At 38.3% G+C, this 16,309-nt stretch overlaps 1 protein-coding gene across 2 annotated transcripts in view; it reads left to right on the top strand.

Annotated features, from left to right (window-relative positions):
* UBE3A (ubiquitin protein ligase E3A) overlaps positions 1–16,309 on the top strand; it is a 48,322-nt gene that overhangs the window by 19,733 nt on the left and 12,280 nt on the right. For both annotated transcript variants that reach the window (XM_014306621.2, XM_031056151.1), the window contains 2 exons: positions 7,139–7,449; positions 10,547–11,802. In XM_014306621.2, the coding sequence (XP_014162096.1) occupies positions 7,139–7,449; positions 10,547–11,802 (1,567 nt within the window). The remainder of the gene's footprint in view (positions 1–7,138; positions 7,450–10,546; positions 11,803–16,309) is intronic.

Below are 16,309 nucleotides of genomic sequence, written 5' to 3'. Positions count from 1 at the left end.
AACTTTTTTTATCAAGGCAAAGGTATGACTGTCTTCATACGGCTTTCTGTGCATTCATCTTTCCTTCTCTCTGCTTTTGAGGATGGGATTCTTTGCAATTTTGAAACCCTTCTCTGGTTTTTTAACATGACTGTAGCAAGACAATTTTTCTGAGACAAGATTGTGAGATAGATGCTGGCTGTATTCTTCGCTCTCTTTCTCTGTCTTCCTGCATTGCTCCATATTGCCAGGACAGATCTTCTCAGGGTTGTCCTTTCTGAGGAAATGCCATGCTTTTGTCAGCACATGATATTCCCAGAGGCACGCTGGATCTAGAATACACAGTGGGAAGGAAGGTCACTTGGGTTAAGCCAGTGTGGTCCAAGCAGAACTCACAATCCACCCTTGCTATTGGGGTCCACCACACTGGAAGGAATGTGTTTTGGAAAATATGAGCTCCATGCACATGCACATCTGCCAGACACATATTTGCTGTGATGCCAGAGGCTGAGGCAGGCAAAAGGTGTTACAGCACTGCTGGAACAAAGGGCTGGGCTCCAGCTGTGGGTGGACTGTTTAGCAGTTTGGTGTGCAGGGCTCTTCAAAAGGCTCTATGTGGGCAGTGCTATTACTGGAAGTCTGTCTTTTCTAGCACTGCTCTACTTACTCTTAACTAAACAGAATCAGGAAAATTAGCATGCGAGGTTTGAAGCTGAAACTTGCACAAAGCAATATTTAATTTCATGAAGATGACCATGTGTAATATCTTCTTTAACAGTTTTTGGTATGCTGGTCATGTTCTTTCCAAAGTGTAGTATAACTGCTGCAGATGTGTCTCTTTATGCCTCTGCAAACACATCTGTTAAAAGTTATTTTGCTATTAGTACTAAAAAACCTGTTTCCTGGGTTTCTATGCATATTAATGCTTTTTTTTTCTATTAAGAAAATTGCTTATGAACATTTTGGCACTTCTAAGTTCCTAATAGCCACTGTAAAACAGGCTGTTGTATATTTCCATTTAATAAAATTAGCCATCTTGGAGCAATCATAGAATCATCAAGGCTGGAAAAGAACTTCAAGATCATGGAGTCCAACCCTTAACCAATCACCACCTTATCAACTAGACCATCTCACTACATTCCGTGTCCAGTCATTTCTTGAACAATTCCAAGCAGGGATGGGGACTCTACCACCTCTATGGGCTGCCCATTCCAAAGCTTGACAGCCCTTTCAGTGAAGAAATTTTTTCTGATGTCCAGAACATCCCTGGTACAGCTTGATGCCATTTTCCTCTTGTCCTGTCACTGGTTGCCTGGGAAAAGAGACCAACCCAAACCTGCTACAGCCTCCTTTCACGTGGTTGTAGAGAGTGAATAGGTCACTTTTCACCCTCCTTTTGTCCAGGCTAAACACCCCTAGCTCCCTCAGCTGGTCTTCCGAAGACTTGTGCTCCAGACTCTTCATTGCCCTATTCTGGAGACACTCCAGCACCTCAATTACTTCCTTGCAGTGAGTGGCCCAAAATTGGAGATGGGATTCAAGGTCTAAGAACAGGGAGATCACAGACTCATCCTGCTGGCCACGCTATTGCTGATCCAGACCAGGTCACCGTTGGCCTTCTTGGCAGCCTGGGTGCACACTGGCTCATGTTCAGCACCCTCAGGTCCTTTTCCACTGGGCAGCTTTCCAGCCACTCTGCTCCAGCCTGTAGCACTGCACAGGGTTGTTATAGCCCAAGTGCAGGACCTGACACCTCACCCTGTTAAACTTCATGCTGTTGGCCTTGGCCCTGTCAATCCATCCTGTCCAGATCCATTACTACCCTCCAGCAGGTCAGCACTCCTGTCCAATGTGAGATTTATTTGTAAAAATAATATAACAGTTCTTGTATCCTAAGCAAAAACTATTCAGAAGTGTGTTATTTCATGCTGCTATTTCCAGACAAGTATGAAACATTCATGTGTCATTCTAAAATTTAGGTAAACTTACAAGCAAAAATGATGCAGTTATGCAGATATTTTAAACTTCAGGCACGTTTTAAATGTAAATGTAAACTTGAATGTAAGTGCTTTGTAGGTGAATTTTAAATTATTACATGCTTCAAATCTTTCAAAAATTCCTTTAATGTTTAAACTTCTAATTTTCTCTGTGGGAGGAGATTCCATTACATGGTATTTCTCCGGTATTTAGTTTAAGGTATTTGAGAAATGCAAATTACATTCTGTTTCATAGGAACTTTTGAACCAGTACATTAAATCCCTGGTTTTTACAGGTTTTAGACATTGAAAATTTACTACAGAAAATGTAGCCTGGATCACCTTTGTCTTGGTCATACATGTTTCTCATGATACTCCACAGTTTTGGCACCATTTAAATTACAAATGCAAAGTACTTACTGTCTGGCTTTTTATTAGCTAAAGAACACATGGAAAGCCTAAAAGCAATTCTTTTTCTGTAACTACTACAAACTAATGAATGCTAATTTAATTTTAAACAGAAAAGTGTGCTTGTGAAATTGTTGGACTTTAAGGAAGGAAGTCGGGTGTCTATTTTAGGTGCCTCTCCTCCTCACTGAAGCATTGCTTGAGGAGGTTATACAAGGCCCACTGAGTGGGAAGTTATCTTTCAGTCATAAGAATATGCCTGTGAAATGTTTACAACTTCAGCCACACCGGTGCAGTTTCGTAGTTGGATGTGCAACAACAATGAGTATTTGGAAATGTGTATGCAGGTCAGTCACTACAGCCTGAGCTACAGTAGTAACTGTGTGTGCTCATGGGCAGCAGTGAACCAGGCCTTGAGCTTTCTGAGGGACCAGCTGCTCTTGACCAGATTCCTTTATAGGAACTTGAAAAGAGCTGTGCTCTTCACGGGTGTAGCATGAGCTAAGAATAGAGAGTGGTTTTATGTTACTTTGCTTGATGAACCCGTTTAAATGCCTCAGGCCAAGAACTTCAGTTTTCAGCATACTAAATGAGCAGGGGAATGTAGAAAGAGATCAAGTTTTCACTTGTGAACAACAGAGAGAGTATGCTACAAGTTCTTTTGCTGAATAATGTAGAAATAGGAAATGTGGGCTTTTGGCAATGGACAATGATACTAATACCTGAAGTACACCAGTGGGAATGTGGTATGGAATGTCTGAAAATCTCACACTGACTTACTCAGAACTGCATTTTCTGTAAGTCTTTTTGTTGATGAACCTCAGTAAGAGTAGCTCTTGTGGAAGGATTGGTAATTTCCCTTCTACCTTCTGAGGTCTGTATCCTCACTGAAATTTATTTTATTTATTTACCTAAATCATTTGTCTGAGGTAATGTGAAAAGTCTGTGGAGTAGCTGCCAGGGAGAGGGGGAGGATCCAGCTGGATCCCTTTAAGTTTATGGGGACTTATGGAATTCTTACAGTATACTCAGAGAGATGGCTGATGTCATCACAAGGCCTCTCTCAAGGATTTTTCAATGATCTTGGGAATCTGGAGACCTCTCCGTCAACTGGAGACTGGCCAGTGTTGGCCCAATATTCAAGAAGGGCAGGAAGAATGACCTTCCAAACTACAGGACTGTCACTCTTACATCAGGGCCTGGTAAAATTATGGAGAAAATTATTCTGGGAGTTACTGAAAAACACCTGAAGAACACCACAGACATCAGTCATAGCCACCGCTGGTTCGTGTCAAACCTAATTTCTTTTTATGACAAGGTAACCCATCTAGTTGAGCAAGGGAAGCCAGCTGATGTCATCTTTCTGGATTTCCATAAAGCTTTCAATACTGTCTCTCACAGTATCCTTCTGGATAAAATGTCCAGAACATAGCTGGATAAATACATCATGTGAGAGGTGAGCAGCTGGCTCATAGGTCAGGCACACATGGTTTCAGTAAATGGGTTGACATCAGACTGCTGACCTGTCACTAGTGGAGTTCCACAGGGCTCCATCCTTGCCCCTCCTCAACATCTCATCAATGACTTGGAAGCAGGTCTCGAAGGCATACAGAGTAGGCTTGCCAGTGATACTAAATTGGGAGGCTGTTGACTCCCTGGAAGGCAGCCAGGTTGTGCAGAGAGACCTCATCAAATTAGAGGGTTGGGCAATCACCAACCACCTGAAGTTCAACAAATACAAGTGCTCCTGGGACCTGCATCACAGCAAAGCCCCCTGGGGGCCCTGGTCAGTGGCAAGCTGAACATGAACCAGCAGTGCCCTGGCAGCCAGGATGACCAGCCATGCCCTTGGGGGCATCAGGCACAGCATGGCCAGATGGGCAAGGGAAGGGATTGTCCCACTCTGCTCTGCACTGGGGCAGCCTCAACTTGAATACTGTGTGCAGTTTTGGGTATTACAATATGAGAAAGATACAGAGATGTTAGAGAGCATCTGAAGGATGGCTACAAAGATGAAGCACCTTGAGGAGAAGCCATATGAGGAGTGGCTGAGTCCACTTGGGCTGTTCAGCCTGGAGAGCGACACTGAGGGGTGACCTCATCATGGTCTACAGCTTCCTGGTGAGGGGAAGCAGGGGGCAGACACTGATCTCTCTGGTGACAGAACCTGAGGGAATGGCATGAAACTGTGTCAGGGAAGGTTTAGGTTGGATATTAGGAAAAAGTTCTTCACTCAGAGGATGGTTGGGCACTGGAACAGGCTCCCCGAGGAAGTAGTCACAGTGCCAGGCCTAAGATCAAGAAGTGTTTGTTAGGCACATGGTGTGATTCTTGGTGATGGTTCTATGCAGGGCCAGAAGTTGAACTTTGATGATCCTTATGGGTCACTTCCAACTAAGGATATTCTATGAAATTCTAATACTGCTGTATTCTAGTACTGTTGTACACCATACTGTTTGCTTCCATACTTGATTTTTAAAAGAAAAATTAAAAATACAACCTTCTGTCTCTAATAGAGTTTCAGAGAACTTGAGTCAGCGAGTTGCCAGCCACAAGTTAAAATAAAAGTGTTTGTACAAACAGGCTTATTGTAGGCATGACAAAGTTTGAGAAGTAGCTAAAAACTAAAAGCAAAAAAATATTGAGTCCTTTAGAAGTTAACTGTTAGAGACAAGTCTAAGCTTAGCTTTGTTTACTGGCATCTCAGGCATAACCTGGTTAAAGTGAAGTGTTGTTTAACATGATAAAATGTGTTGTTAATGTATCAGTGTTTATACATTTATTCAAACTAGATGTGTGAGCTGGAAAGGTGTGCATGTTGGTGGCCACAGCTCAGGTGTAAAAATTCAGCTTTTTCATATATAAATGTAACCTGCTTGCTAATTACGATATTTCACGCTCTAAATCTGGAGGTCTGGAATGATTGAAGGTCAGGAATGATGAAAGCACGAAATTTTGCATTCAGAAATAGTTGTCTCTGAAATAATTTACTGTTCCAAGTTGTACTAAAACACTGTTGCTTTGAGAGGATTTGGGTGATTTTTCTTAAAGCCTCTATACTAATGGCTGAAGTATGAAAGACAAGATTTTAAAAACCCACTTATTTTTAGATGTACATGGCGAGAGGCAGATTTTTGTAAGTCTACATACAAAAATGTGAGACCAGAACACTTCCCTTAGATTAGGGTATAGCTATTCCCTGTTACACAGTAATGGTTTTAATGATATTGCTCATGCTGCTTTTTCTTTCCACATCCATCTCAAAGTGCCACGGAAATCTTTCTCCTCAGTTGGTTTTTTGTTTGTTTTCTGTTCCCTGGAACGAAAACATCCAGGGAATGAAAGCTCAGATAGGCATCAAAGTAATTGTTTTCCTTGTAAGATGTATTTTCTTCTCTGGGATTATGAGATCTTGAAGGGTGAAGAGAAAGAAGCAGAGGTCTTATTGCTGAGTAATGAGTAGTCACTCTCAGAACATTTTCCCTTTTGAAGTAACTGCATTGAAACTGCTATTTAACCAGCCATTATTAACAGCAAGGTGCAGCAAGTGCTGAGTAGTGCCAGTGGGTCTGGCACTTCAGTTCTGAAGTACTTGTTCTGTGCAGAATCTGTGCATACATCAACATCAGGAAAGACAATTTTAAGTTAATATCACAATTTCTGCTGCTCTAATCTTAGTAGTACTGTATCACTGAAGTTCCATAAAAAGCATGTATGTTAAACCTAGTCAGAATGTTTGAAATCTTTTTCATAGTTGGTAGTTTTCATTAATAACTTATTATTTTAAATGCAGTCAAGGTTTGGGAGTTTCTTTCTGAAATGTGGTCATACATGGTGCTCTTGGTGCTGCATGCAGCTGCTTCTGTCCTGGTTACCTGCAGCTTTCCAGTGATTTCTTTACTATTTGCATGTTTCTGTAGAAGTCTGTGGCCTTATTAATAAGGCAGTTACATTTTCTTTTGTGTATATATATATATATATATAGTACTGAGCACTAGACTTGTACAGCAATGCAGCTGTGATTTTTCAGAGTACATACTTGGCACCTATAATGGCAGGAGAAACAGAAGGATTTGGCAGATAGCACTTTTTGGGATTGTTTTTCTATTATATTTTGACAACCATATAATTTATTTAAGCTGAGGATAAATATATCCAGCCTTGAGATTATCTGTAATTTGTTTTTAGCATCAGCTTAATTAATCAAGGAATATTTTTTGTTCAGATTTAAATAGACTAAATATGATAATTTAAGTCATCTGGAATCTTGTTAAAATGGGTAAAATAGTATAGTGTTAGTAGTATTGCTAAATAAATGTCCGAATTTTTTGTTTGTGTTTCATGCCTCTTTCATCTGTCAGTGGCAGCCATGACTCAGTATTATATATTAGATTCAACACCTGTACAACTTTCAGTTTTGTTTCAGTGGCAACCTTGTTTTGCATCCAGATTGCTCTCTTTTTATCAACAGTTGAGATTGTTCAGAACTGTACAAGATTGTCTCCACTGTAGCACTGCCATGTAAAGCTGAAAACTGCATAAACAGGATTTATCTTTTACTTACATAGAACGCACAAATTAAATTGTGTGTTAAATATATTTGCATTTATCAAGATGAGAATCCTGCATTTAAAAAATCTTCTGATGTGTTCTGTCTGACAGAAATCTTGTGTTTCAGTGCCTGACTAATCTCTGCCTTGCTGATGCTATTGAATGAGCTTTGTATGTGAAAGCTCCACTAATCCTTGTACTTACTGTTTGAATGTTTGCTACAGGAAGCGAGCAGCTGCAAAGCATCTAATAGAGCGCTACTACCACCAGTTAACCGAGGGCTGTGGAAATGAAGCCTGCACGAATGAATTTTGTGCTTCCTGTCCAACTTTTCTCCGTATGGATAACAATGCAGCAGCCATTAAGGCCCTCGAGCTTTATAAGATTAATGCAAAACTCTGTGATCCTCATCCCTCCAAGAAAGGAACGAGCTCAGCTTACCTAGAAAACAATTCCAAAGGTGCCCATAACAATTCCTGCACTGACAGAAAAATGAACAAGAAGGAAATGCAAGGCCCGAGAGATGACTTTAAAGGTAAGAGGTTTACAATTTTCTTAAAATAAAACACATTTCATATACACAAGTACAAGCCAACAGAATTCATTCTGGTGATGTTCTGCTGACTTTAGTAAAATAGAGTATTAGACAATTGAGTATTTTCCTATGGATTCAGAAAAATGCATGGATTAAGGCTGAAAACTGATTCCAAATCTAGATCTTGACCACATCTCTGTTAAAATAAACATGCATTTGTTGTCTTACAACAATAGTGATTTTTGCAAATATAGAAATGTTTTAAGTGCTGTTGTATGACTCTTTTAGTTTTGCTAGTTTCATAGTTATTCTGCAATTAATAAATTATAAAAGTTATGCTTTAACTAATTTCAGATCCTATGTTGAGAAACTTAACAGATGAAATAAATGATACAGTAAGTGGTAGGCAATACATTCACCAAGCTAAAAAATGTTTGAGCACAGTTATTATTAAGCCAGTGTAAAATGAAATACTGTTCCGTGTATATGTTTTCTAACTTCTGTTTAGCTTTTCAAGCAATCTGTAATAGTAAATACATACTACTAGAATAATGTTGATTGTCACCTTAACCCGTGATGCAAACACATCCACAAACCAGGCCAAATGGTTTTTAAAGCCATTAACCTTTGAGCAGACCACCTTTAAGTGTTGTGGCAAAAAGTGATATAAACACAAGTCCAGATTCATTTATTTTACCTAAACAGGGTGAAATTTTTTTCTAATCTACAGCAAAGATTTAAAAAACCCTACAGAATTAGCAATAAAACACAGTACTGTGTTATAAGCAACCCAAGATATTCCAGCACCAGTTTCTTCTTTATCTGATGCAAGGATAAATTTGTACCCAAATTACTTATGATCTGAATAAGCAGAGAGGCAAACACACTAGGAAGGGGAAAGGGAAGGAAATGTAGCATTTGATGAGCAAGAGGCACATTAAGGCTGTTTTGTGTTTTTTCTCTTGATTTTTTTTGTATTATTAATGGAGCTTTTCAGACACAGAATTTTTCTTATTCTGTCTAACCATCCCCTCTCCCCAAGGCAGGTACCTAAGAGTCTTCCAAACCTACCTCCAGAGACAGTCTGTTGGCTACAGCAGTGACTCAGACTTCCTCTCTTGGAGCATCACAACTATTCACCTTTCTTTGTAGCTGTATAGACAGAGGGCTTTTAATGCATTCTTAAAGCTCATCTGAGGCTCAGCTACCTTTGGAATTGGGTGATGTCTAAGGAATCTAGCACTCTGATTTTTTTAAGGTCTGCTGCAACAGTTACTGGAAAATCTGCAGCAAAGTTTAGCAAAGTTGAGGAAAAGGATGTGTAGCTTGCTTTTATGCTTGACACAGGATTAAAAGTTCTAAATAAATAGAAAGAAGAATGCTTCAGAAATAACTAAATTACTTTTCTGGAGTTCTTGAAATACTAAAACCTTTAAAAGAGTGAATGAGGAAATTCCTGTTTAAGTATGGAAATCTGAAATTTATAATATTGTTGAATTGTCAGTGTGTGCTGATAGTTTTTATGCTATGAATAATGTCTGTGGTCCAGAGTCAATGAACTTGAGACTCTGGTCCTCATTTTGAGGAGCCATGTCATAGAATATCATCTGTATCAGCAGATAAATTTGTCTTAACACAAGAAAATTAAGACTTAAACAAGTTTTGCTTCCTGAGCATGCACTGCAGCAGATAAAAATAGATGTTGTAGAGTCCTTTCAAAATGTTTTCTGTAGAGCTGGTTTTTTAACAGGACAGATGTTTTGAGATTTGTCAGTGTCTTCATATTGGAAGTCAATGTAAGCTTAAGACATAAGCCTAACCTTTCCTGTGTTACATGTGTTCTGAGAGTGGCTTGGGGTTCTGTGAAAGTCAGTAGGTTGTCTGTCTTTGCATCGTCTAGTTTGTCTTTTTAATTTAATGACTTCTTGGAATGAGTATCAGTGTAGGTGATACAACACCTTTATTAAACATTTTTATTAAAATGATACACTTCTTTCTGCAGAGGTAGGTAGTTCGAGTATGGTTGGTGAATACAATTTTGAGATGTTTTCTCTAGAGATGTTATTAAAACTGATTCTGTTTTGGTTCTAAATTATGTGTCAGTTCAGAAGAATCTGCTTAAACTAGAATATCTTTTTAGGGTCTGATCATGTTTACAGTAATTCTACTGTAAATCATCACCTGATGTGAAAGCATCTGTGGGTTCTGTTTGAGAACTAACATAGAAAGCTATAAATAATGTTTTCTTTCTTTTTTCTAAAGAGAAAGGAAGATTTCAAATAACAAATGGACTATTCGAAGGACTTATTTTGTATCAGGAGTTTGGGGAGAGGGAGAACAGACAGGTATTTGGAGCAGATGATGTGTGTAAACCATCTTGTTGCTCTGAATAACATGTTGATTAGTATACCCAAGTTGCTTATCTTAGTGAGGCCTAATGTACAAAGACATAATCTACATGCCACGCTGCATGTGTAATTTAGAAGGCAGCATAAATTTCAGAGCATATATTCAGGGGTTTGGGAGGGTTTTCAGCCATCAATTTAGTCTAAAAACTGTTGCAGAAAGCATTAAAAAGAGAAATAAGAAATCTTATATTCCCATTAACATACAACAAAACAAGTGATTGAGTCTTTTCTTCAAGGTCTGCTTTGAAAAAAAGAGGTTGATACAGTCTAGTTTGTTTAGTTTAATGACTTACACATTAACTATGCAGATCTACCAGAAGACTGTATTGTCGCAGCCTTATTCATTAAGGCTTTTAAAGTTTAAACCTCTTACTGATTGCACTTGTTTAGACAATACAGTACTGTTAACTACCTAATGTAGTTAATTGGCTGCAAAACAGTTTCACTATTGTGCACATTCTCTGATTGACATCCATGAATAAAATATTTTACTAAGTCAGTGAATGAAGTAATGATTTTTCATGCTAATGAAATTAGAAAGTATCTGTCTTGAATTTATTCAGCACTGACACTGTTTTTGCAGTTTTAGTGATGATATGACACACAGGTTTCTTAGATAGGGCAAACCAGAAGTATATTATCTTTTTAATTTTTATATTAGTAAAATTAATATCTTTATCTTTTTATAGATGTGACCTTCCTAACAGAAGACAAGATATATGAAATTCTTGAACTATGTCGAGAAAAAGAGGATTATTCCCCTTTAATCCGGGTGATTGGGAGAGTGTTTTCTAGTGCTGAAGCACTGGTACAGAGTTTCCGAAAAACCAAGCAGCACACCAAGGAGGAGCTCAAGTCTCTTCAAGGAAAGGATGAAGACAAAGATGAAGATGAAAAGGAAAAAGCTGCCTGTTCGGCTGCTGCTATGGAAGAGGATTCTGGTGCATCATCGTCTTCATCATCAAGAATAGGTGATAGCACACAGGGAGATAATAACCTCCAAAAACTAGGCCCAGATGAAGTGTCTGTAGATATTGAAGCAGTCAGACGGGTCTATGATAGGTTACTTTCTAATGAAAAAATAGAAACTGCCTTTTTAAATGCACTTGTGTACTTGTCACCTAATGTGGAATGTGACTTGACTTACCATAACGTGTATTCTCGGGATCCTAACTATCTGAATTTGTTTATTATCGTTATGGAGAATGGCAATCTTCATAGCCCAGAATATCTGGAAATGGCTCTACCATTGTTTTGCAAAGCAATGAGCAAACTGCCCCTTGCAGCTCAAGCAAAACTGGTCAGATTGTGGTCTAAGTACAGAGCAGATCAAATTCGGAGAATGATGGAAACATTTCAGCAACTTATTACTTACAAAGTCATAAGCAACGAGTTCAATAGTCGTAACCTAGTGAATGATGATGATGCTGTTGTTGCTGCTTCGAAGTGCTTGAAAATGGTTTACTATGCAAATGTAGTAGGAGGGGATGTGGATACAGATCATAACGAAGAGGAAGATGAAGAACCCATCCCAGAATCAAGTGAACTAACTCTTCAAGAGCTGTTGGGTGAGGAAAGAAGAAATAAAAAAGGTCCTCGAGTAGACCCACTGGAAACTGAACTTGGTGTTAAAACTATAGATTGCAGAAAACCACTTATCCCTTTTGAAGAATTTATTAATGAACCACTGAATGATGTTCTAGAAATGGACAAAGACTACACTTTCTTCAAAGTAGAAACAGAGAATAAATTCTCATTTATGACCTGTCCCTTCATATTGAATGCTGTTACCAAGAACCTGGGATTGTATTATGACAATAGGATCCGGATGTACAGTGAAAGACGCATAACTGTGCTCTACAGCTTGGTTCAGGGGCAGCAGCTCAACCCCTACCTGCGGCTGAAAGTGCGGCGTGATCACATCATCGACGACGCGCTCGTCCGGGTAAGTCAGCAGCAACGGGGGTTTCTTGGCTCTGACTCGTGCAAACTGCATGGGCTTGGAGTCACTGAAAAGGACTCTGTGTGAGTGCACATAGACTAGATTTCCTCTAGAAGAATCTCAGATAGCTTTATTGTTTGAATTCGAAGCATGATGCTGAAGATTTCATGTTCAGCAGAACTACTTCTGCAGATTAAGATGTCGTAAAGTATCAAGTAGCTCTTATTCTCCATTATCAGATCCTGCACAGATCTTGATGGTGAGAGTAACCAGCTTCTGTTTCTTTGTCCTCTGCAACGTCCTGGATTGTCTTCTGATGGGTAGGGATTTTCAGATGGAAGACAGAATTAAAACATTTTAGTTTTGTACTCTTCTTTTGGACTTACAAATTTCTAGAAATAAAGCATTATTTTAATTTGGTGCAAATACTGATACGACTGACAAAGGTAGACAGACCTGTTAATACCAAAGAAGTGTGAGAGCAGCCTGTTTCTGAATCTGCTGACTTCTTTAATTAAAACTTAATGCCATTTGTTTATGCATTTTTGGAAGAGGGGAGTCATACAGGATACAAACTATTTTACAGTAAATAGGTCCATATAGGAATGTTAATATGTTCTTTATTTTAGGACCCTTCCTTTTTTTTTTTTTTTTTTTAAAGCTGGTAATTTTCAAAAACTCATTTTCCTGTGTTCTGTTATAAAAGCACAAGGTTTGCAAATTTTTAAATTTACCAATAGCTTTAAAACTTGTTACTGAAGACCTAGGGAGGTGTTTAGGGAGGGTTTGGGGAAATTACCTTATTTTGCCTCTCAGCCCAGCTGTTACATGTACTTAAACTGAATGAGTGTAACTGCCAGTGAAAGTCAATTGTGAGAACCCTAAATGACCTTCTACCTTGATTTTTCTGTATGCCTAGGAATTTCCAGCTGAGTTAGCTGCTTTGTGGGAATTGCTGATATTATGATTTGTCCGGGAAAACATTTGTCTTTAGTACCAAAAGAAAAAAATGAAATTGCAGTGCAGAAGTGGCTTCTGTCTGTAAACTCAACTTTATATTAGGCAAATAAATATAAAAATACTGTGTACCAGTTTTTTTATTTAAGAATACTCTTTGTAATTTCACTACCTATCAGACTTACAGTTGTGTCCAGTTATGCTTTGTCATACTACTGTAATGGAGTTTATCCCTTGAATGTTCAGCTTTGTGCACATAGAATTATCCCTCCCTTTTTTCCAGTATTTTTCTCGTTAGGAAATGAAAAGGTCAAAGAGCATAAAAGCTAGTTTTAGGATGTTCTTTTCAATGTCAATTTTAGCAGAGCAAAAGCAAACCTTACTCTTTATCCAATAATAAAAAGGAAAATCCATAAATATGAGAAAAGACATTCTTTTACATACTACTTGTAAAAGTTGAAATCTTTGAGGATAAAAAAAATTATGTTTAGGTTAAAAAGTTTGTGGGCAACATCCAGTTGCAGTAGGGCCACAGCAGTCACTGCTGTGCACATTCTTGGCCTGTAGGAAGTTTAGGAAATTTAGATTAGATTAAGCTCAAACATACTAATCTAAATTATGATGCACTTGCAGCAGCCCTTGCTCAGCCTAGCAGCCTGAGTTACATGCCTAGGCGGTTGCCATGGATCTTCCTATGGCTGTTAATTTAAGCTGTCAGAGCATGCTAAATTATGGTGACCTGACTGTCAGAGCAATGAGGAAAGTAAGGATTTTAAACTGTTTATTTGGGGACAGAAAATAAAGGGAAAAGATAAAATTGTTCTAAATTCAGGTCGTCTGAACTAAACTGTAGTGGTAGCCAAAAAGACCAAGTGCAGCCCAGGCATTTCTCAGATTATATTCAGTAAAATGGAGATGAACACAGAGGTGCCATCCAAAATGGAGGAAGGGAGTATGTGCTGTTTCAGAGATGTTACAAGGTAGCTGTTGTGGGATGATGTGGAAGTAGGGAAAATTTTATTGTATTGTATGAAGTGGGTACAGAATCCACCTTTTAACTACTGATATGTTTTAACTGATGATACAAAGTATCATAGCTCAGTGAATATATTTTAAATATTCCCCAGGAAGTGTTAGTGAATGGCATGCTCTAATGTCGCTGTTTGCCACAGTGTGCCTATTCTCTTTCATTTGTTTCTTCTCATTTTAATATCAGAAAAGATGCAGTAGAAATACATTTGGAAAGCTCAGAGTCTCTTCAAAGAAACTGTAAAGTCCCCTTAAGGGTAAAAACAATGATGGAGACAACATAAAAGATGAATGAAGAAGTTGAATGAGAAATACTGTTTTTTACAACTGGTAGCCCCTAGTTTTATTATCAGGAATAAGGCTTAACATAAGCAAAATGGCATTTTATTTTCCACACTGTGTACCTCAAGAGGGTGGGTGTCTTTGCCCAGGACCTGTAACTCTTCATGAAAGAAAGATCCATTGAAAGCTAATGGACATTACAGGCATTTTGGTGTGAGCCACACACAAACCTCAGGAAATCTCTAAGCTGCAATTGTGCTGGTAGCTGGGAAGTTATTCCAGGGGAGATACTGCTCCACACTGTTGTCTTTTGTCAGAAAGTGCCAATCTGTTCAAGAATTGCATGCAGTTGTTGCTGGGAGTCTTTGTAATTGGTTCAGGAGTGATTTTAGTAATTTTCACAATTACTTCCTAGTTGGTCTGAAATAGCTCTGGAGGAGGCTCTTCAGTCTTATGTTCTAAGCCTTAAAACAGTTTGCTCTGTGCTTGATGGGAATCAAAGATGGGTACCATGAGCTTCTGTAGCAGTACTGACAGCATCAAATCTAAGTGAAAGCTGCACTGGATTACTTTGCATCAGGGATGGCTGCTGTTTTGGGTGTACAGTACTGAACTTAGGAAGAGTCTCACTGAAAAATACCAGAAAGATTTTTTGAAAGATGATAATATTCATTAGTGAAAGTATGTTCTTATGTCTGTTCCGTGACAAAATATTTCTGAACATGCAGAAAATTAATTATAAATACAGATAATTAATTATGAGTACCAACATATTTACCCTCAAATTTCATATTTTTGAACTTCATAGGTTTGAATATTTACAGACTTTTTTGAATTTTAACTACTATTTATGTCACTAGACCTGTGTCTTGACAGAAAAGTCAGTGAAGACTTTTTTCAGTATCTATGGAATAACTGATAACTCCCTGATAAAAGCATTTTCAAGAATATTGATGAAAATGAGGTTGAGATAGTTTTACTCATATTTTCCTTATTGATGTTGAATATTTTTCAAACAAATATATTGATCAGCCTTTGCAATTTCTTGCAAACACACTAAATACTGGCTTTCTGCTGATCAGTTGAGCTGATAAAGTCATTACCAGGCTGTTTTTCTTCTATCAATACTTAATATTTTAGCTTTTATAATTCAATGTGTATATAGTCTCACTTCTTGGATTTCAGTAAGGCAAATATGAACACTAGTAAGTGATTTTTTTGTTACTGTTAACAACATAGGACTTTTCCTTCTACTAAGAATTTGAAGCAATACTTTTTAAATACCCTGAAGGCATTATCTTGTTTAAAGTTGCTTATTGAGAGAATCTTAGTTCCCTAAAAACACATACATCTAAGGAAAAATTTTATTTACAAATTTCTTGTTCAATTGCTTTGCATATATGAAACTTGCCTCAGAAACTTATTTTTTCTTTTTTTTATTGGAAATTATTTAATGAAACTTCTTTCTTTGTACTATATACGTTTTGTATACTTACTTGTATGTATGTTAGTCTGAAAAGTCACCTGCGGACAGAGGTAGAATGTTAGAATTTGTAACACTTTAGTCCCCACTTTTTTTAAGGAAGTCTGGTATTTGGGACTCAGTAGCTCAGTTTGCAGTTGCTGAAGGTAGTTAGCATGCTTTTTACTGTCTAGCAGATTTAATAGGTTAGCTGCACTGCTGAGTCCCCTTGTGTGAGTGTGGTGGTAATGAAAGGAAATACCTCCTTAAATCCTCTCTTCTGCCTTTTCATTCCCCAAGAACTATTTCTTTCATCCCCTTCTTCAGAGTTTATTCTTCCCCCACCCCCTTGGCCCAGGTTAAATGTGGCATTCTTCTTAGGCAGCAGTAACTTAAAGGGTGTGAGTTATGATACACAACTTCTGCAAGTGAAAATGTGGTGGGCTCCTTCAGCAGAATCAGGCTTGTACTTGGCTTGCAAATTAGAAACTCACTTGGACAAATTGCACATGGAATGCGGACAACTAGTGGGCAGCAACCCTCTCCTGCTTGAAGATGTCTCTGCTGAATGTATTGATGACCAAAACTCTTCTGTGCCACCTGAACCCAGTAGGCAGATTCTCTCCTGTATTAGGAGATCTGACATTGTTTCAGACCCCGTTGAAGTTTGTGTGTTCAGGTGAAAATGTCGGCCCTCGTATGCACTGGTTGGGTGCAGAGCATGTGGCTGTTGATGTGTGCAGGCTCCAAATGCATGAACTGTAAAAAAAAAAAAACAGT

The sequence above is a fragment of the Geospiza fortis genome, unplaced genomic scaffold, assembly GCF_000277835.1.
Source record: "Geospiza fortis unplaced genomic scaffold, GeoFor_1.0 scaffold192, whole genome shotgun sequence".
NCBI classification, from domain to species: Eukaryota; Metazoa; Chordata; class Aves; order Passeriformes; family Thraupidae; genus Geospiza; species Geospiza fortis.
The sequence above is the reverse complement of the archived record's forward strand: the minus strand, read 5'-3'. Positions and strand labels throughout refer to the sequence as shown.